A 23,048-nucleotide genomic window follows, 5' to 3' on the forward strand; every position below is an offset into this window, starting at 1 on the left:
CAAACCTAGTGGAAAGCCTTCCCAGAAGAGTGGAGGTTATTATTATAGCAAAGTTGGGACTACATCTGGAATGGGATGTTCATAATGCACATATGGATGTGATGGTCAAGTGCCCACAAACTTTTGGCCATATAAACCTTATGCACTTATATACACTTATACACCTTGGGTGTAAGCAAGGCACTAGGTAAACTGAACCATCCAACCAGCAAACAAAGAAACAAACCCAAAAACTTAATATATACATAAACAGTGTCTGGATAGTCTCTACGCATAAATTATGCCAAGAAATCTACCAAGAGTCGGGAGTTTTTAACAATTCATCGAAGGTAGGATGAAGAATAAGAGTAGGAATAATAGTGAACCATTACAAAAACAATAGGGACCCTGAACATTTCAGGTGTTTTGTCCCCTAGATATTGCTAAACTATTTAGGACCAACTTTAGGCATTTAATATAACCATTTTAAAATCAAATGTACCTTTAAAGAAGTTTGCAGCAAATCCACCTCTATTAACAGAACCATCTGATACAAACTTCATCCAGAGTTGGTTGGAGCTGCTTTTGATGTCTTGGGGATTTTGGGTGCCACAGAATCGTCCAAGGAGTGGGTCACTCTCCGAGCTACCATCACGCACCTCCACGTAATCATATGCACACCTGTCATGTCTCTCCAACTGAGCAACAGAAATAAAATGACAATTTGAGTCCACAAATTGGAGTGCACTACCAGTTATCAAACATATAAAATGTAATAAAAGTTCCTCATGTTGCATTAGTGTGCACTCAGACTTTCACACAGGACTGTACAATTTTTTTCTCAGTCAAAGAGAGACAATAGGAAGAAAATATGTTTTTTATTTGGACTGATATTTCTATCTTACAAAGATTACATAACTCAGTTACAGTGTGTAAAGCATCAATTATTTACAGAGTTATAAACATTTTATAGATACTTTTCTCACTTCAAATGCCTGGAAGCAAAGTGCCACGTGAAACCCTTCAGTCACTGTCACCTTCCACACACAAACTTTACTGGGCTGATAGTCGTCAGGGTAGTTAGGTGACTGAATCTGTCCGCTGTCAGTTTCCATTTCCCCACCACACATTGCTGCAAATAATAATATGTAAATGAAATGTACACATTGTTCCCTAAACAAATCTGTACAAACCAGAGAACAAGGGATAAATGTGTAGAATTGAAAGCTATGAGAGGAACTGAATGAAAGAGACTGAGATGTCCTTATAAAAAGGCAAAATGAGAAACAGGTGAGTCTAATCAGATGGCTGGTGAACTTTAACAATTGTAACTGGTGGAAATCAGAGATGTGGCCATGATAGTGGGCAAAGGATTCTGGGAACTGGATTACCAGGGAATTATCAAGGGAATATGGGAGGCCTAGAGTTGCTAAAGCCTAATGTTGTCAGTGTGATGAAGCTAGCAGCCATGGAGAATTGATTCACAGCTCTGAGAATGTTTGTGTGGTCAAACACAGTCAACCACAATAAGGGACCATGAGCATTCTGTGATAGGTAAGGGATGAAGCTTTACTGCTCAGAGAGTTATGCTTGTTAAGACCTGAGCACAGACAGAACAAGATAAGATGAACTGGTGAACATCCTGGGTCAAATGTAAGTCAATTTAGATAAAAGAATTAGATACGTTATTTAAATGTAATGCTGTTCCACCAATAGGGGTAGTTGGTAAGTCTTGGTCTCACCTGGGTGACCTGAATAAAGAGAGGATTAGGCCCATGTAATGAGTCCCTTTGTGAAGTTGGCACATAGATATAATCAGTGTCCCAGTGTATGGCATATACAATGCAGGTGTAATGCAGCTACCACTGCAGGGCTGTGGTTAAGGCATTGGGCTACTGATTGGAAGGTTGAAATATCAAATGCCAGCATCAGTAAGCTGCCAGCTGCTTAGTTTCTTGTCTCAATTATAAGTTGCTTTAGGTAAGTGTTAGGCAAATGAGGTAAATGCAATTTGGAGAAATGAGATTGCTTATGAAAGTCACATTTTTCAGTATTCACAAAAAGCTATTATTTAAGAGTCTCTTCAACACTTCAGCACTTTTCTGACATGTCTAATATCTTCCAAGAATGACTCAGAGTAATGAGAATATCATCTATGTAAGTAATAATGGAATGGTCCAGCATGGTTTCAAAAATGCCTTTTATAAAGGATTAGATTTTGCATGGGGCATTTACCAGACCATAAGGCATTGCTAAATATTCATAATATTCAGAATTCTCCTCTGTGAGTCTAACCAGGTTATATGTTCTACATAGATCATGTTTAATGAAGTACTGAGCAAGTGTGTGAAATGCACTTGGTTAAACTTACTTGTAAGTTACTTTAACCTCATTGCTCCAGGAATCAAACTTCAAATGTACCTTCATACATGGCGGAGAATCCTTTTCCGACCCAGTTACTGCTGCTGCGAAACTCAATCCACAAACGACTGTTAGTGGAAACGAGAGACTCTGGAACCTGATCTCCACAAAAACGGCCTGAATCCAAAAACACAGATATAAGCATTTTACACTCCAAACCAAGACCTGCAATTATTTGTTATTATTGAGTATCCCTACTGACTCAATATCTGATGTGCATCTCAGAAATGTTAATGCTAATGTTAATGCTACCTCTAGAGCACTAGCACTTAATCTGATATTAATAAGCTAGTTAAGTATGCAAGTAATCTAAAATTAGCCTGACTTTTATATTGTGAAATTACAAACAGGAGTTAATGCTATGCAGTATATTGAGCTGAAGAAGTGAAAACAAATGATAGTGATAATATGACATCATCAAATTTGATAATAGCTGATCACATTTAACTTAAATGATGCCCTTGTTGGCCCAGTGCCTCGTCAAATTTTGTACGCATGTTAGGGGTGTATGTGTTATGTGTGTTACCCAATTTGTCACAGTTTTAAGTAATGTATGTTTGATCAATAAGAATCAGCTGCAAGGTGAAATACCTATTAAAGGAGATTTCCTCCAGTATCCATCTCGCACCTCCACGTAATCATACCAGCAAAGATGACTTTGGTAGAGCTCCATGGAGGTGAAGTTAAGGATTATCTAATACAGACAGCCAGACACAATGGTGACAAAAAAAGGGAGCAATTAATAGCAATTTAGCTACTTACTGAAACTGTAAAAATAGCACCAGCAGACAGTTTTCACAATGCTAAACTATAGGCTAGAATTCACACACATGGAGAACACATGTTATTGCACAGGCTCTTATTGAATTGGGCCAAGATTTTAATGAAATCATCTCTTACAGTGTGTCTTGACTGACATTTGCATTTCATTTGACATGTCAAAATGTTGGTCTCTATATAATGGCCAGGACAGCCCTGAGGGAAACCTTGAATAAGCTGTCTTTCAAAATGATTACTTGTTACACTGTACGACATGAGCTCAATAATGGCCAAATTCTATAAGAAACAGTGCAAAACTGTCCACGGTAATATGATCATGTACCAATAGACCTTACTACTTCTGCTTATGTCATCAATCAGCATGATCCAGGCTCGTGCACAAAATCAAATAAACATTCTTCAAATGGATCTGATGTAGTAAGGATTTCTTTCTGTCCATTAGCATGATTTGTTTACATTTCACTATCACCACTGTCTTACTTCAGCATGTACTGAACTTCTTATTAGTGGCTTTTTGGATGAGTATCGTAGCAGCAGTGACACTCTGAGATTTTAATATAAATTTTCCGACACCGCAAAATTTTTGTTGTTGCCTTCTTTGGTCGCAATGGTACAAAATTGCTCACTGGTAAACATGTAACATTATGCATTCTAAGGCCCAATCTCATGGCTAAAGAATTCTTTTACGATGTGTGATTTTATGATAAGCAACAGCAAAATCAGGCTGAAAATTGTACAGTATAAACCTGGATTAACAGGAGATTTGTGTTGTTAATTGTAATGGAATGTTGCCTATTAGTGAGATAGGAGGTGAATCAGAAGATAGCTATATCAGTAATTCTCTAAATGCTGCCTCATCTGACACTTGTGTCTGTGTGTTTTACCTTTTCTCCAGGTGTAACAGAGATACTCCATACACAGTGTGTGTATGCAGCATATCCATTAGGGAATCCAGGAGAAGAGAAATTTCCAGAGCTATCTTGCAGACTCTCGCCACACTCTGCTCACAAAACACAATGTTATATGTTAAAGGAATTGAATTCTGTTACCGATGAATCCATTCCCAGGGCATAGCTGTTTAAGGCGTCATATAGCTGAAGGGAAAAAATGTTGAAAAAATAGGAGATGGGTATATAGATGTTAAACTAGGTGGAAGCTCAAGGGGCAGGAACTATGGCAATCTTGGTTTAGGTAAACTGTGAGCTGAGCTCAGGTAATCTAATTTCATATGGTGTCCCAGATAAGAATATCTACAAACTCACATGAACATCACCTGATGGGTTAACAACCAACCAAATTGTCCACATCTTAATCAACAAGAAGGTCTCTCCAAGATGTTCGACATCAACAGTGGGGCTGACATCAACAGTGATTATTATCTTTTGACAGTGACCATCATAGGAAACAACTTGATGGTGTCAGCATAGGAAACAACTTGATGGTGTCAGCATAGGAAACAACTTGACAGCATAGGAAACAACTTGATGGTGTCAGCATAGGAAACAACTTGATGGTGTCAGCATAGGAAACAACTTGACAGCATAGGAAACAACTTGATGGTGTCTGCATAGGAAACAACTTGACAGCATAGGAAACAACTTGACATTGCTAAGCTGAAATGCCCCAACACGAGCAAGGAGTTTACTTTGGAATTGAGAAATCATTTCAGTGCCCTGGCTGACACAGCTGACTAGCACCCAGACATCATGACCAAATGGGACGCCATTAAGAACATCTATTCTGAAAAGACCATTAATATTTTAGGCTACAGAAAGAACAAGAAAAAGGAGTGGATAACACCTGGAACCAACAACAAAAAGCCAAGATGTTGAGCAACTGATCACTGAGGCTCTGGGGGCAGGTCCAAAATTGTGTAAGAACAAGATAAGGAGGTCAAAAGGAGTGCCAGAAATGACAGGAGATCTTTTGTAGAGGAGTTAGCCAGAAAAGCAGAAACTGCCACTGCAAGAAGTGAAATGAATGCTGTGTACAAGATTGCAAACTATGTGGCAGGAACACCAGTCCCTCTGCCCCTGTCAAAGATAAAGATAGCAAATCCTTCACATCAGAATACAAGCAGGCAGAAAGATGGATACAGCATTTTTGTGAAGTTCTCAAACACCCTGCTAACCCTCCATTAGTAGATGATGTATTGACATTGACATTACTCCCCCAACTGAAGTAGAAGTCAGGTATGCCATTAAAGCCATTAAGAGTGGGAACACTGCCAAGCTGTTGAAAGCTGACCTTAAAACCTCAACAAATGTGCTCACAGAACTGTTCAGATCCATGTGGGACAGAGACTGGGCAAAAGGACTGACTGTCAAATTCCCCCCAAAAAGGCAACCTCCAGAACTGTGAAATCTGATGAGGCATTACACTGCTTTCTACACCATTAAAGGTTTTCTGCAGAGTCTTTATTGGTCCAATTGATGCAGCCATTGACACCAGGCTGAGGCAGGAGCAAGCAGAATTCAGGAAAAGAAGAGGATGTATAAATCAGATTTTTTCCCTGAGGAACATTACTGACCAGTGTTTGGAATGAAATACCCCAGTTTACATAAATTTCATTGACTTCCAGAAAGCTCTTGATAACCTACATTGTGACACCCTATGGAAGATTTTGCAATCATATAGAGTTCCTCCAAAGAATCTCACACTGATTGGGATGTTTACCAGCAATTTGAATGCAGTGTCATCATTGACAGTGTAATCATTGACCTCTCAAAATGGTTCCCGGTGGAGTCAGGTGTGCAACAGGTATAATTAGGTCTCCCATCCTCTTCTTGTTTGCTCCGATGGCTTGGGCATGTACTCGGAATGGACCAAGACTGTATCCTAAAAGTAGCCCACGGAGGGACAGTGATAGCCAAGTTAAAACAGATGGGTCTTACCTGGGATGAGGCATAACATGAGGATTAAGTAAGTAAAAATTTATGTATATTCATAGATCATAAAACTTTAATAAGGATAAAGGTGTAGACAACTATCACAAGAGATGCAGTTTGTTCAGAATCCAAGCTAGAAGGCTTACACAAATGTATGTTGAATTGGTTGAATTGCTTCATAGACAAGGAACAAAATATTCAAACAGCTACAATTAGTAAGCCATTTTGTCCCACTTGGGAGAACTCCTGTGCCAGCTAGGCAGTAGATATTTTGTTGTCACGTACACAGCGTATGCAGGATTTGCAGGTAACTCTTACTATTCTTTATCATTTTGATTTTGTTATGAAATAATTAAATAATTGTTTAGCCTAGGGTTCATGTGTATGGTTCAAGTCATTCAGATTTCTCCCAAGTGACAACTGGCTGGTAAAATTGTCTACTGTGATGTTCATCTACCCATAAACCATTATCTGCCCATAATCCAGGTTGAGAAAAGCTGCTGTTTATTTGTTCTTTTGATAGCACTGTCAGAATGTTGAGATAGCACTGACAGAATGTTGAGATAGCACTGTCAGAATGTTGAGATAGCACTGTCAGAATGTTGAGATAGCACTGACAGAATGTTGAGATAGCACTGACAGAATGTTGAGATAGCACTGTCAGAATGTTGAGATAGCACTGACAGAATGTTGAGATAGCACTGTCAGAATGTTGAGATAGCACTGTCAGAATGTTGAGATAGCACTGACAGAATGTTGAGATAGCACTGTCAGAATGTTGAGATAGCACTGACAGAATGTTGAGATAGCACTGACAGAATGTTGAGATAGCACTGTCAGAATGTTGAGATAGCACTGACAGAATGTTGAGATGGCACTGACAGAATGTTGAGATAGCACTGTCAGAATGTTCCTGCTGCTCTCAGTTGCTCACATTTGGAACTAGTCAGAACTGGAAACATTTGTTCCCTGCAGGATAACGATACACTTACTAGGACACTTGTAGAGCTTCTGTGCTTGAGTGATGTCTCCTTTGCTCAGTCTCATCCTCTGACCAATAGAGGGTCTGATTCCATTCACATCATACCGAGGCAGAATTGTATCAAGAAGGATGCTTCTGTAATACACATGTATTACAGATTTTCAGCAGATCATTTTGATCTGGGTCATGGGAATATATATATATATATATATATATATATATATATATATATATATATATATATATATATATATATTTATTTATTTATATATTGTTAATGTAACATTTATGTAACATAATTTATCATTTGTGTAACATAATTTCTTGTCCACAGGACATTTGGAGCAGGACACCTGGCAAATCTAATTTGTAGAAGTTTCCTAGTACTCTTTTAAGCTTTTATTTTATATATTATACACATTTAATTATATTATGTACTGTATATTACTTAATAATATTTATTATATATCACTCTTTTAAAGTTGTTAGAATTTATCTATTTATATTGATACTTTTTAATATATTATTATTATTATTATTATTATTATTATTATTATTATTATTTACTTACATTTGTTTACTATTTTGCCCTCTCTCAGATCATTGTGTCTCTCCCCTTCCCTCTGTCTCCCTGCCTCATCCTTTCCCTCCATCCCTCTCTTTCTCTCTCTTAGGTGGTAATGGAGGTGGTGGGATTATTGTGATTGTGTTTCTGGCTTGATTCTGTGTTCATTAATTTAGAAATATGTATTTCTATAACTATGAATAACCCCTGAGGTGATGCTGCTGGAACTTGTTTTCATTTATTTTATGTCGGCTTTCAGTATGAAACAGCTGTGTACCTCTATAATCCGTTTACACCTCCTTGTGCTAACCCGGGGCGTTAATTACTACAGAGCGCTTACTCGGTTTGGCTGAATATATTAATTATAATGAATCCACATGAACCCTCAGAGAGATTTCTTCAGTTATTTTCATTTGTCTGCTTGATTAAGTGTATATGTTATAGTGTTATATTCCTGATTGAGTTGAAGTTGATGCACAATAAAACAAATCTATCAGAGGAGGATTTTGGAAGGGATAAAATTTTAGTCCTTTACTTTTAATAAAAGAATCATTAGAGGATTGTTTGGATTATGATGTTTTCTATCTGTTGCAGTGTTAATGTATTTTTCCTTAAAAAACGAACCAACCATTTTATTTATTTATTTATTTATTGTCATATATGTGTGTTGTATCTATCACAAGTCTGGCTGTGAATGAGCTCTCTGTCTCCATGTGTTTTATCAAGAAGCATAAATAAAGAAAAGAATACATTAAAAGGAGTGATATAAGGTTATCACACCTAGAGAATGTGTTTGTGGAGTAGTGCATGATGCTGTCGAAGTCATACGTCTCTCCTAATGAGTTCACCTCATCCGGCTCCATCTTCAGGAAATTATACTCCTGGCCTACACACATTACAGAGTGAAGGCCAACACAGCTGATATGTATTCACTCAGGTCAGTTCAATTCAAATTTATGTGTACAGACATTGTCATGAAGCAGCTTGTACATCATAATCTCGTACATTATAAAGGCAAGCAGTACCAAGTGAGTCGAAAGGTGTGTTCACTATGAGTATTATCATCACAGCAACAGTTCTTAGGTACAAATGTCTCATTGTACAGTAACAGTAAAGGAATCTTATCTTATCTTATCAAATCTATAGTATCCATGCTACAGTTAAGTATACAGCTGTGTCACAGACAGAGTGTTACCTGGCTGTATGTTCTCTCTTATAATGCTGACGTGTGTGTCTCGGTCTGGCCGGGTGTGTTCATGCCAGAAGCCAATCACATGACCCAGCTCGTGAACTACAATGCCGAATTTATCGCAGTTTTTGCCAATGGAGATAGCCTGGGGTCCATCACCCCGCCGACCCACATAAGAACAACATCTAAAAAAAAAAAACAAACAAAAAAAAAACATTGATTCTGAAATACACATAGTGCATATGTAGTCCTGAAATAAAATCTGGGGTGTTGTTATTCAATAATTCTGTTCGCCACACGAAAATATGATAATGTGGATGAAAGAATAATAAAAACGAATCTTTATATTGGTACATGTCTAAAGCTTGTGTGTTCTTACCCACATGGCCGGTAGGTGAAGATGATGTAGCTTTCCTCAGCCGTTCTTTCTACGAACGTTACACAGACATGTCGCTCCCAATGCCGCATGGCCTGTTTAAAGATGGCTCTCTGACTGCCTGAGAAGAGGAATTAAAAAAAAAAAAAAACAGTGTCTTTTTTTTAGTCACGGCAATATAATTTCATTTGTATCAATGCTGCATTTTTATTTCATCACCTTAAAAGTACTCTCAGCCTCAAGTGCTTTGTTTATAAGACCATCTAATATCTTTTGTACACTTTTCTGGCCACGGGCTTCAGGATCGTGAAGATTGCAATCAGATTGGCTCTACGCACATGGAAATTGTAACTTTGAACACTCTTTTAAACAACTTTTGAACATTGTGATGCAATAAGCTTTTTTTGGTCACTGCAATGAAAAATGTTCAGGTAATTCTGTTTTTACGTCATTAAAGAGATTTTGTAGTGAGTAAACCAGATGATCTTGTGTGTTTGCTGCGGGAAAAAGATGGCCATCTGCCTTGTCTCTTTCTGTGAAAACAGTCAGTTCTTGACCATATTTATCGATGAAAAATTCCAGACTCCATAGCAAAGCTAGGTCTGGCTTGCAAGAGTGTCTTAAAAGTTGTGAGAATAACTGACATTAGCTTGTGCATGTGTTATCTACTGTATCACTAAGTATGGTACTTTATTTATTCTAGGCCTGAATATAAGCCTTTAATAAACCATTATTTATTATTGCTGTTAGCGATACATTCTAACATACTTACATAGTATATTATGTGCAGTTGACAGCTACTTTTGGTAGATTTAACAGCCAATCTGATAGAAATATTTTCTGTGGCCATGGTATAATGTGACCTTAATCAAAAAATCAAATCTAAAATCTGTGACAGAATTACTAATGGCTCAAAAAATATAATAATTATTACAAACAGACAGACAGCACAGTTCGTAAATCATATTCATCTGTTTTTTTTTTATCGTTCGTAGTGGATGTGTGATCAGTGTTTATCCTGGTAATGCATCCAGATCACTACAGATGGCTGTTTGAACACTCAGGCTCTGTCCTTGCTTTCTAGGAAACAATGATGCAGTTTATATATTGTCAGGCATGTGTGGGTGTAGATGACTTGAGTGTGTGCATTAACTTTGATACTGCACATGCAAGCCAGCTAAAAGGATGAAGATGTACTCTAATAGGCAGTACAACCAAATGAGGTTAGAGTGTCTATTGTGGCTTTAGAAATTGCATTCAAATGTTCATTATTTAAAATATATTAACTTGATTTTATGTTTCTTAGTTGAGTTGGAATGCATGTAAATCTTCTATTTGTAAACACAGACATTTTTAAGGCATTGCTGCAACTGCATAGTTCACTATAGCATTTAAGAAAAAGCAGAGTTCTATTAGAAAGTATTACATGTAATATAACATTTAGGAACACCCCTTTTTTTCATTGCATATTTAATAAGAAAATTAGGGCTCCTGAGTGGAACAACAGAAAAGTGTTTGCCTTATCGTCGGGAGATCATGATGATAAAAATACTGACAACACCATAGCTGTGAGTCCAAAACAGCAGATGGGAGGGATAGTATTGTTCTCTCCCCTGTCAATCACAGTGACACTATCCGATTGTGGGAATCTGTAGGCTCATGTATGGTTTGCGGAAGAGGGTAGATAGCCCCTCTCCTCCGAGTGTGTTACAATAGCAATTTGAAAAAATGTGTTTTGGAGGAAGCATGTGCTTGTCTTCAGACTCCCTGGCTGGTAGCAGCTGTGTGAAAAGAAAGCTACACTATATGGCCAAAAGTATGTGGACACCTGACCATCACACCCATATGTGCTTGTTGAACATCCCATTCCAGATTTAGTCCTCCCTTTGCTTTTATAAAAACCTCCACTCTTCTGGGAAGGCTTTCCACTAGATTTTGAAGCGTGACTGGGGATTTGGTCATCCCAAAGTTTTCAGTGGGGTTGAGGTCAGGGCTCTGTGCAGGCCACTTGAGTTCTTCCACTCCAACCTTGACAGATTACATCTTCATGGAGCTCACTTTGTGCATTGTCATGCTGGGACAGGTTTGGGCCTCTTAGTTCCAGTGAAGGGAAATTGTAATGCTACAGCATACAAAGACATTGTATTCAAAGGTGTGCTTTCACTCTATGGCAACAGTTTGGGGAAGAACCACATATGGGGGTGATGATTAGATGCACACATAATTTTGGTCATATACTGTAGTTAGGAAACATTGGGAGAAAATGGTGTAAAGATTAAAAATTTTAAATAGATCTTATCCAAAAAGTTTAACATGAGTTTTGATAAGCTTATTTTAGAAGGCTAAAATAAAACATTTCCATTTGGATTTTTTTTTCCTGATAATAATTGATGGTACATATGAATGATACACAGCGTATGCAAATAGTACACTACAGCTACAATAAAAAGCCATTTGTGATTAACGACACTACTTTCTATTTACATGTACTACATGTGATATGAAAACAGTGCACCAGTAGAAAGCCATCTATGCCTACTGGTGTAATTTCATTGGTTAAGACCATCTTAATTCCATCTTAAGGACCATTTCTTTCCATCTAAATTCAAGTGCATTAGAAAAGGGATCAGTATCACTGCAGACTACAGACTACACACTGAGATAAAGCCAGCGATTAATTTGTAACACTCTTATCCTATAGAAATAGAAATGAAAGCGCTCATATATGGACTCAAGATTCTCTTCTCTCATGTTAGCTCCATTATCTCATAAACATATCAAATTCATGGAGACATCACTGCTGTAATGGAGCGAAATGTAAAAGGGAGCAGTGAAAAAGCATGTTTTTAGGTGTGTGTGTCATTATGAGGAAGTCTCACCACTGAAATTGGCACTGATGATGTAAGGAATGACACCATCAGGCCAAATTCTCTCAGTCTTGGCAGTAGCAGCTCTCTTCCTACGAGAAATCTTCACACTGTCCCAAAATTCACTGCTCCGTCGGCTCCTGTTGGATGTGGCGTCCATTTCTCCATTTCTGTTGGCTGAAAGATTAAACAATGGAGAGAAAAGGAAGGAAGAACACACTGCACTGCATTTGGATAATGAGAGCACAAATGTTTGTTAGTCAATAACAACATACTGAAGTCTACACATATACCCACCCACACACACACACACACACAAACACACCTGTGTCAGTGTTATTAGAGTGTGAGATGGTGTGTGGAAGGTCTTTCACATTCCAGTCTCGTCTGAAGAAGCGCAGGTCGTCCTTGTCCAGAGCAATGTCTCCCACAAATGCCACTGAAACAAAACCACAACACCAGCTAATGTTAGGAACAAGCTAATAGTATCACCAAGCACTATTCTCTCACTTAAAAATTCATTTTGCTTGTAAGTGGATTTTTTAGTGTGACCATAACAAAGACCATTGTTCTTAGACTTCACAGGAAGCTTAACTGACAGCATTTAAATTATTTAAAGGACAATATTGTGTTTTTTTCAGTCAGATTCATAGTGCTCGGTCATGATGCAGTAATCCGTGTGAACAAGCAGCTTCTTTTCAGACAAAGACGTGATTTCCTAACAAATCAAACCATGCAGGCAAAACAAAACCAAGCATCAATCTAGTTCAAAAGACAGGATTCAGAAAAAAAGTCCCTTTTATCCTTTCAATTGTTGACCAGAACACATTTGGTGCGCGTGACAGCCCTCACCTCTGCTCCCTATTTTTTCCTGTTTCTCCCTTTATTTCTCTGACTCGTCTCTTTGTCTATCTTTCAGCCTCTATCTGTATCTGTGCTTCTGCCTCTCTTTTCTTCCATCACTACCTGTATCTGTGTTTCTGCCTCTCTTCCATCACTATCTGTATCTGTGTTTCTGCCTCTCTTTTCCTCCATCATTATCTATATCTGTGTTTGTTTCTCTTTTCCTGATCCACCAAAATCGGCTTTTTAATCAGTATAAATAAATGTTTAAACCAATGTTAAATTAGTTCTTTAATCAGAATAGATCAGTTTATAAATCACTTTTTCAATATCAGATTTAAATAATCAATTTCAATAATATTAATTAGTATATATATAGTATATATATAGATACATATATATCTCAATTAGCCATAACATTAAAACCACCTGCCTAAAAGGGGTCCCCCTTTTGCTGCCAAAACAGCTCTGACCCATCGAGGCATGGACTCCACAAGACCACTGAAGGTGTGCTGTGGTATCTGGCACCAACAGCAGATCCTTTAAATCCTGTAAGTTGCAAGGTAGGGCCTCCATGGATCGGACTTGTTTGTCCAGCACATCCCACAGATGCTCGATCAGATTTAGGTCTGGGAAAATTGGAGGCCAAGTCAACACCTTGAGCTCTTTACAATTGTAATGTTACAAAAACAATTCCTGAACAATTTTTTTTTTGGGGGCAGGACACATTATTCTGCTGAAAGAGGCCACTGCCATTAGGGAACACCCTTGCCACGAAGGGGTGTACTTGGTCTGCAACAATGTTTAGGTATGTGGTACGTGTCAAAGTAACACCCACATGAATGTTAGGTTTGCCAGCAGAACATTACCCAGAGCGTCACACTGCCTCCACCGGCTTGCCTTCTTTCATAGTGCATCCTGGTGCCATCTCTTCCCAGTTACACAATGCACACACACCCGGCCATCCACATGATGTAAAAGAAAATGTGATTCGTCAGACCAGGCCACCGTCTTTCATTGCTCCATGGTCCAGTTCTGATGCTCACGTGCCCATTGTAGGAGCATGGGCATTCTGACCAGTCTACATTCACAGCCCCATACACTGCAAGCTGCAATGCACTGTATGTCCTGACACCTTTCTATCATAGCCAGCATTAACTTTTTCAGCAATTTGTTCTACAGTAGCTCTTGTGTGGAATTGAACTAGACAGGCTAGCCTTCACTCCCCACACGCATCAGTGAGCCTTGCGCACCCATGACCCTTTTGTCGGTTCACCGATTGTCCTTCCTTGGACCACTTTTGGTAGATACTAACCACTGCATACCAGGAACACGCCATAAGACCTGCCATTTTGGAGATGCTCTGACCCTCTAGCCATCACAATTTGGCCCTTACACTTTTCCTGCTTTCAACACATCAACTTCAAGAACTGACTATTCACTTGCTGCCTAATATATCCAAAAAAAAGAAAAACACACATTCACACACACACACGTCCTAGAATCAGCGACATAACAAGCAGTTCCTAATGAAGACCTCAGATAATGACTATAAGAATGCTGCACTTACGTCACACACTCCTTCACCAAGGGTCACACACATGTACTATTAACCAGGACATGCCCACAAACTCTGTCATCATTCTGACACCCACCCACCCCACACACATATCCAATCAGAGTAGAGTCAGTCCATCACCAATCAGACACACTCACAAGAGTCTCACACACACAGTGTGTTTAATTAAAGCACTGAAATTTGAAATCCTGCTGCTAAGGGATTTAGAAAACCCACCACATGTTCTACTCTAACTGTGAGAGTAAAGCAGGAGGGCTTCACAGTTTCAAATCTCTAGATGTTTTAAGAGATTAATTTGTTTTCAGCTATATTCAAATCATTTAGCTCTGAGGCAATGATAAATGGACTGCACTTCTGTATGTTTAAATGCTGGTGAAGCGAATCAGCTGGGAAACAACACAAACATGCTCATCAGGAATGAAATGAATAATGACGACCGCACTGTTGCATGTAGCAGTATAAAATGTCTGACATTAAACTATACTAACACAGACATTAAAATCACAGGTGCTTTTTTCTGCATGACCTCCTGACAAATCCAGCTTAGTCTGACCGGCTACCAGCTGCCAAAACCAGCTGGTAGACCATCTATGTCAGCTGGTAAGTTATTCCTTATTACTTGATCAATAATGTTTGAGATTTTCTAACTGCTCTACTGTTGTGTCATTTTCTTAAACATTCTACTAGAAGCAGGAATGTCGATATGGAGTCTTCATAGATAACACAATGTGGATAAATGTGTGTTCTCAGGGAATAATACATTTACCCACATTATGTCATTTATGAAGACTCCATATCTACATTCCCATAATGCACTGGTTTTGTTGCTGCTTTGTACTTTCTAGCATCTAGTAAGTAAGTTGCAAACTCAGTTTCATTGTACTTGTGCATTGACAATAAAGATATTCTATTCTATTCATTGTAAAATTAGTAGCAGTAATTCAGAAAGTATTTTCTTTCCACCAGGCAGAAATGGTCTACCAGTTTAACCATCTCAGTCAGTGTTTTGGCCGAAAGACTGAGATGAATTTTTCAGCACCATGGGATTTTTTTTTCTATAATTGTAGGTGTAATCAGCTGTACATCTGGAAAATGAATAGAAGACTTGCTAATAGTTTGATTGAGCTTTCTACCATAAGAATTTCTCCTGTCAAGTGGCACAGCACTTCAGCATGAAGTTGCTATAGAAACAACGAAGGGATGAATGAAGCGATGTAAATCACCTTGTTTCCAGGAAGATTTCATGTGAACAGCTCACCACTTACAAAGTTGAAGCGATGTGTTCGCCTTGTTTCCAGGAAGATTTCATGTGAACAGCTCACCACTTACAAAGTTGAAGCGACGTGTTCGCCTTGTTTCCAGGAAGATTTCATGTGAACAGCTCACCACTTACAAAGTTGAAGCGACGTGTTCGCCTTGTTTCCAGGAAGATTTCATGTGAACAGCTCACTTTTTCAGTATTCACCACTTACAAAGTTGAAGTTTGCATGCTGTGATGCAACGCTGATGTTGTACAAAATTTTATTATCTTCTTAGCCCAAGGCCAAAGAGGGCAGGATATCATGCAGCCTGACAAGATGGCTTGTTAGTAATAATGGACGTTGGGCATGCTGTGTGTCTAAACACCGTACACTCTCCCTGAAGATGAGCTTTAATGTGATCAAAATGATGTGTAAAATTGGCTGCAGTTCTTTGTTCAGGCATCAATTCAGTAATAACACAATGTGGGCCAAATCATTTTCACACACAGATGCAGACAGATATGTGTGTTTTTCCTGTAAAAGGAGGTTAGTGATTGTTCTGTGGATTAGCATGGCTTAACGCAGCATGGTAAATTCCATACTCAATTTATTAGATGCGTGAATAAAGGCCGAGGCAGAGTGTGTGTGTACTGTATGTGTGTGTGCTATTCACAAACAAAACCAAGTTTTGTTTAAACTCTTGTCTAAGCTGCATATGAGTTCTTGAAACCGGTTAATCAGAAAGTGGTGATTAATTTTCTATAACTGCAGCTCTGTCAGTAGGCAAATCACAGGTTTATATTAATGTGCTAATTCTAATACTGTATTGTTTCTATAGTAACAGATCATTGGCAGGGACTTTTGTGGAGCACGCTTCACATAATATAAGACTAATAATAAACGGATTAAAATATATATATTTTAATATACATAGTGAAAAAATGAAATTTTTTTGAAAAAATGATTTTTTTTATGTATTTTTTTTAATTGCTATAAGAGAAATAAAACACTTCATAATAAGGTAGTAAAATTATAATTAGTACATGATTTTTAGTGTGTGTGTGTGTGTGTGTGTGAAGTGTTCCTTAAGCAGTAGGAGATAAAACCAAAATATATAGATGTTTCAAATCACTTAGGTGGTTTTAAGAACTGTCAGAACTGTCAGGAATATCAACATTTCTCTCAGATTATACTACCTTTCTAGCCAGAGGCCAATGTTGGCATGCAATCATGCAATCTGGGGAAAATGACTTGTCACTAATAACAGGTGCTGAGCATGCTGTGTGTGTAAACAATCACTCTACACACTCCATGAAGATGAGCTTTGAAGGGTATGATTGTAACCCTCATTTGTGCTGAAATGTGTGTAAGGTTGCAAATAAAACAGAATAATTTATTTTATTTGGAACTACAAACAAACTGATGCCTTCATATTTTCCTGCACATGTAAACCACCTAAAGCTAATTTCAGCCAGATTACTAGTAAGCCTGGCTAACATTAATATTAACATTGCCTCTCTAGGAGTAGCTACAGTATGTGACATTACATTTCTATCAAAGCTTTCTGGGAAGCTATCTAACATTAGGTGATTTAGCTGTTAAGAGAATGACCGTATATTGTTTGTAGAAAGTATGTTAACCGGAACTAACTTGTCTCATTCTACACTAGGGGTGTCAACTTTATTCAAAGGGGGCCAGATTAGACCACGTCAAAATACCAGAGGACTAGTCACCCAAATGTTATTTACGAATTATGCAAAATACTAAATATTTACAACATGAAACCAGACATGCATATACAGTCAGATCAAGAAATATGTCTATGACAGTATACTGGCATTGAACAGTGTAGGAATTACATTGGTTTTTATGTGGTTATGTTGTAGAGACATTCTCTTACAGGGACATCTGTCTTTCTTCCTTTCTTCTTTCCTCACTTATTCTGTCTTTCTTCCTTATTCTCTCTCTCTCTCTCTCTCTCTCTCTCATTTTTAGCACAAACCAACACAAAGAATCTCAGGAGTCAAGTGTTCATTAGTCAGTCCCTTCAGTTAAGAGTATTAAGAAAGGCCAAATCAAGTGCTGAATTTTGTTTCGACACTTCAGTTTGGGAGCTATATTATATTATATTATATTATATTATATTATATTATATTATATTATATTATATTATATTATATTATATTATATTACATTATATTATTTTATATTATATTATATTATATTATATTATATTATATTATATTATAGTACATATTGATCCTGATTTCAGGTTACTGTGTGCAAGTTATTGCATGTTCTCCCTGTATGGGTTCCCTCTGGATTCTCCCATTTCCTCCCACCTCCCAAAAACATGCACATAGGTGGATTGGCCACTCAGCTGAATGAATATGTCAATGTGTGTGTATGGTGCCCTGGCATCCAGGGTGTGTTCCTATCCTGTGACCCCGAACAGGATAAAGCGCTTACTGAAGATGAATGGATGAATATATAATATTATGCTATGCTATGCTATGCTATGCTATGCTTGGATATTTATATTTGACTGGATATGATTTTCTTCTGCCCACAAATCTGAACCAAAGGCCAGTTAATAAACAAAAATGTTAAAGGCTATTACTGTTTTTGAAGAAAACAAGTTGTGGGCAAAAACAAGCTATTATATACAAAGCTCTATAGTAACACTTGAGTGTTTTTTCATCCATTGTGGCATTTGCTTAATTAATGTGAAAAAGTTTTTTTTATTTCAGCCACTTAATTATTCACATCTAAGCCCTACTCTCAAAAAGGATTTCAGCGCAATATAAATTAGTAGCACTCCCAAGAGAGACACTTTAACTGTGAAGTAGAAACACCATTTAAAGCAAGTGCATGTAGATATGAATATTTATGATTTATTTACCTGCCTTGCATGGATCCCTGTAGTTGACTGCATCTGTTTCAGGATGATATTTAACTTCCAAATCTAAGCCAATGGCCAGCAATAAACAAGAATGCAGGAGCAAAAATGTCCACTGGGACTTCATGATGAGTTTTGACTGCATGTGCAAAGCAATAGATTAGAACACAAGCTTAGCTCTCTTCTGGGTCTTTATTCTGGACCAGTGAGTCACTAAAACACACCCGGGCAGCGAGCCATGCTCAGAGATTGCAAGCTTTCCAGTCGCGCACACACACACACACACACACACACACACACGCCTCACTTCATTAACCAGCAAACATGTTGCATACCACACATACATCAGTTGAATGGTAGTTCTCCCAAAAGAGTATGGCTTGTCCACCTCCTAAATATTAATTTAACTCACGTGATTAACCATCAGTTGGTTTTACTCTTTCAATAACCAATAATCATATTTATTGTCTTTTTGAAATGTGATTTTTATTCTAATTTCCAGGAAATATTTGACAACTTTAGTATACTATGTTCTGACATAAATATCTTTTGTATTTAATAATTAAGGCAAGAGTCGGATACAATTGCAGTTTAGAATTTTTATTTAAAACTGGCAAACAGATCCAAAACATGAAGCAAACTCGTAAACATGCTTTACGTAGAAATGACAACGTGGGTCACATCAATCATTTTCAGACTGTGGGATAAATTGTATCTATAAAATGTCTACTCTTAATCTGTAGTAATAGAAACATCAGACCTCAGCAATAATATGTTTATTTCACTGTATATATGTCAAAACTCATTAGTAAACAATTATGTTTATTTCACTATTTTTATACACTCACAACCACCACAAAAACAAAATATAACGTTATGAGATATTATGAGATACAGTCACGGGGAAAAGAAAGTACACCCTCCTTCAATTCTGTGTTTTTATTCATCAGGGCCTAAATAATAATTGTGTGGTTCTCGACCAACTTGGATAAACAAACAAATAACCTCAGGTGACAAAAAACACAGTTAATGTGTGACTTTTTATTAATGTGCTCATTGGAATACAGTATTGTTTCTATAATAACAGCTCATGGTGGACACTCCACAGAAAGAATTTAAATGTGTGTAATTGTTGATATGAAGTTTTTTGTAAGGAGACGTTTATTTAGCATTTTTGTCTTATTAAGCGAGGCTGGCGAGTGAACACTGTTTATAACTGCTTATAGCTGCTATAACGTAAGTGATAATAGGAGCTTCCACAACATTAATTGGAATGCACAATGTGTCATTCTTTGATCAATTTTCTTATTAATTATTTGCACATTGCTGTGGCATAAGAGGAATAAAATACTTCAGGACATGCTGTTATTAGAAAATAATCAACTTCCAATTCCGCTCCATGTCAGGCTGCATCACATCAAATTATTATTTTCACATAACAACAAACCCCAAGTGTTTTATTCCTTACTTAAACATCATTAGCGCAGAATAGCCAATAAATAAGGGAAAAAAAAAAAAAAAAAACGCTCCACAAAAGACCTGAAACTGCGGCTGCTCTCTGATCCTAATACGCCTTTAAATGAAATTTAGTAAAAGCATGTGCATTTGAAGGGTAAATCAGTTAATTCTAATTTTAGAGTATTTAAAATGGGACATTTTCTTGTTTAACCAAATATATTAAAATATATGGTGTTTAAAAACCTTTGATTCAAAGTTGTAATATACAAGGTAAGTGTTCACAAATCCAAATACAGCACAACACACATGTGATACAGCACAGCAGTTACGGTTTATATATATATATATATATATATATATATATATATATACATACTATATATATATATATATATATATATATATATATATATATATATATATATATATATATATACACACAAATACAATAAACAAGCTGATAAATACAAATATATATACTCATACAAATATAAATATACATTCATACACTCCACTTTTACAGGAGGTAAAGAAATACATTCTACATAGAAACTGTGGTGTTAACAGACTCCGAAAGAGAGAGAGAGATGTACAGCTAGCTAAATAGATAGACAAAAAGCTGAATAGATAGATAGATAGATAGATAGATAGTAGATAGATAGGTAGGCAGCGATCTATCTTTTCGTGCGACAACAGTGAATCTGAAATCTATACATACAGAGTCCAAATATTACACCCAGTACAAGAACAGTAAACAGTAAAACAAACGTCTAAAGCATAACATTTAAAAGTGTAAAAACATTTTTTACCCAATTCCCCAACAAGCTAGTTCTCCCCTCTCATGAAATCTCCCAGCTGTGGAGTGTGAAGGCTACTACCTGCTTCCTTGCATCCTACAAAGTCAAACTGCTGCTCATGCTGCGTCACAGGGCAGCTAAACACACTCGAGGGGGGAAAGAGTCAACCGCCCTCTTTCGCATACACACAAGCTCAGAGATGCCCATGATTGGATAGTGTCTTTCTGATTGACAGAGAAGACAGTAACACCATCCCTCCCATCCACAGACCATAGCCAACTTTAGTCTCTTGGACTCCAGGCCATGGTGTAAATATTACAAATAAGCACACATTGTCCTGATATTGTGGGCTATAATGAGGTATTAAAGAGACATAAGTTAATGAGACATTTCCTAATAAATCACAGTGAAATACTGCTCCAATTTAGCAGATCAATCTGTAGAATCCTCATACCAGTACATATACTTTCAAAAAGGAGTCACTATGTGATTTGAACAGTGCAAACTGATAGATGTGACATTAAATATAATATTTATAGTAAATCATTTGCTTTTTCGTTCATGAAGAAATTCTTACAGATAAATAAATAGAAGAAAAAGAATAGTCTTAAATATATTGAGTAATCTTACAAAGTATGATGTTATAATGTTATAATTTTTTTAAATATTAGTATTTAAATACTTATATAATAATTATTTAAGTACTCCTGTTTACACTCATGATATGCCTCCATTTACAATTTTCGACACATGCCACCCTCTACTCATCACTGAGAGCTGTGTTAATGATGTTTTAATTAGTGTGGTTATAGGTGGGCCATTCTTATGGAACAAGATGTGTCTCTATAAAAATGTGTCTTAGTAAACAATGGACTGCCATATCAAAGCTTCACTGATGGAATAATCAAAAAGTAGACGCATCGTCGGCCAAGCTAACATTAACCTAACCTAACATTAACATTTCGCTAACCTAGCTAACATTAGCAATCAACCTGGGTTTTTTTAACTTAAAATTTGATCTGCTTCCTAATGAACAGAAGTTGACTGACCGAATAAACGCAATGTGTCAGACAGACATTTTTGTGTAAAGTTTAGCTGCTGCCCCATGGTAACCAGAAATTTGCTATTTGGCAAAGTGGATACGTACCATTACAAAAGCTTGATCTGCCATATTTTTGCTGTTTTTTAAAAAAAGAAACTGCATTAGATTGACTGCCTTCTGCAACTGGTACTCGCCAAGTTGTACTCCTGATTTCTATGCTAGTGTCAGCTTATATGAGATCCCTCATCTAACACAGTGTACTTGGAGCGGTCCTTAAGATGGCCAAGGGGATTCAACCAAGAGCAAATGGAGAGCTCTTCACCCGTCTTTTATTCACTCCACCCAGGCACTGTTTACATGCTTAACCCCAGGCAGCTTCTTTATGTCTTCAAGTGAGACAGCTGTAACCGGATTTAGTTGTGCAATTGGTGCACATCTCACTTCGTTCTGTCCTCCAGCGTTGTTTGAGACTTTATTCGCAAATCTTCTGCAATGCAAGGCAAGAGGCGGCGAATCACACCATCGACAGAAGACAGCAGCCTGAAAACCTCGTTGGAAATTCTCGTTGAAGAATCCGTAGATGATTGGGTTGATGGCACTGTTGAAGAATGCCAGCCAGTGTGCGACAGGAAACATGTAGCTGCTCAGGAAGTCGATCTGCTGGACATCCAGCTCCTGATAGTCCGTCAACAGCATGAGCGTCCACAGCGGCAGCCATAACACCATGAACAACACGGCCACCATGATCAGCATCTTTATCACTTTTAGACGCCTGCTGTTCTGGCGCAGTTTTCCAGACAGCTTAAATGCGATACAGCCGTACATGATGCTGATTAGCACCAGGGGGAGGAGGTACACATGGACAAAGATGGCGGTGGTATAGATACGCCTCATGCCAGAGCGAGGCCAATTCTCATAGCACACAAACAGCGGATACGTCTTGTTTTCATGCACCATGTACGTGTTGTCCAGCTGGATCACAGTCAGCGTTGCAGATGAAGGGAAAATGATGGCAAAAGCCAGCAGCCAGATAAAGAAGATGGCAAAGAGGGCAGTGACAGGCCTCAAGCGGTGGCGAAATGGATAAACAATGCCTGTATATCTGCACAAAGAGAGGAACATGACCTTGAATTAGATAGGCC

At 37.7% G+C, this 23,048-nt stretch overlaps 2 protein-coding genes across 2 annotated transcripts in view; both read right to left on the bottom strand.

Moving 5' to 3' along the window:
- bmp1b (bone morphogenetic protein 1b) overlaps positions 1-18,839 on the bottom strand; it is a 28,249-nt gene extending 9,410 nt beyond the window's left edge. Inside the window, exons 1-12 of the mRNA XM_026942724.3 lie at positions 18,613-18,839; positions 12,373-12,486; positions 12,060-12,224; positions 9,184-9,301; positions 8,811-8,989; positions 8,396-8,501; positions 7,061-7,185; positions 4,065-4,180; positions 2,992-3,094; positions 2,401-2,517; positions 966-1,111; positions 482-677 (exon numbers count right to left, since the gene is read on the bottom strand). Of these exons, the coding sequence (XP_026798525.3) occupies positions 482-677; positions 966-1,111; positions 2,401-2,517; positions 2,992-3,094; positions 4,065-4,180; positions 7,061-7,185; positions 8,396-8,501; positions 8,811-8,989; positions 9,184-9,301; positions 12,060-12,224; positions 12,373-12,486; positions 18,613-18,754 (1,627 nt within the window). The 5' untranslated portion in view covers positions 18,755-18,839. The remainder of the gene's footprint in view (positions 1-481; positions 678-965; positions 1,112-2,400; positions 2,518-2,991; positions 3,095-4,064; positions 4,181-7,060; positions 7,186-8,395; positions 8,502-8,810; positions 8,990-9,183; positions 9,302-12,059; positions 12,225-12,372; positions 12,487-18,612) is intronic.
- Positions 18,840-21,570: 2,731 nt separating this feature from the next.
- The window catches only part of npffr1l1 (neuropeptide FF receptor 1 like 1), a 7,595-nt gene continuing 6,117 nt past the window's right edge, over positions 21,571-23,048 (bottom strand). The window contains exon 4 of the mRNA XM_026942573.3: positions 21,571-23,008. Within this exon, the coding sequence (XP_026798374.3) occupies positions 22,240-23,008 (769 nt within the window). The 3' untranslated portion in view covers positions 21,571-22,239. The remainder of the gene's footprint in view (positions 23,009-23,048) is intronic.

Source organism: Pangasianodon hypophthalmus, chromosome 17, assembly GCF_027358585.1.
Source record: "Pangasianodon hypophthalmus isolate fPanHyp1 chromosome 17, fPanHyp1.pri, whole genome shotgun sequence".
In the NCBI taxonomy this organism is placed as follows: domain Eukaryota; kingdom Metazoa; phylum Chordata; class Actinopteri; order Siluriformes; family Pangasiidae; genus Pangasianodon; species Pangasianodon hypophthalmus.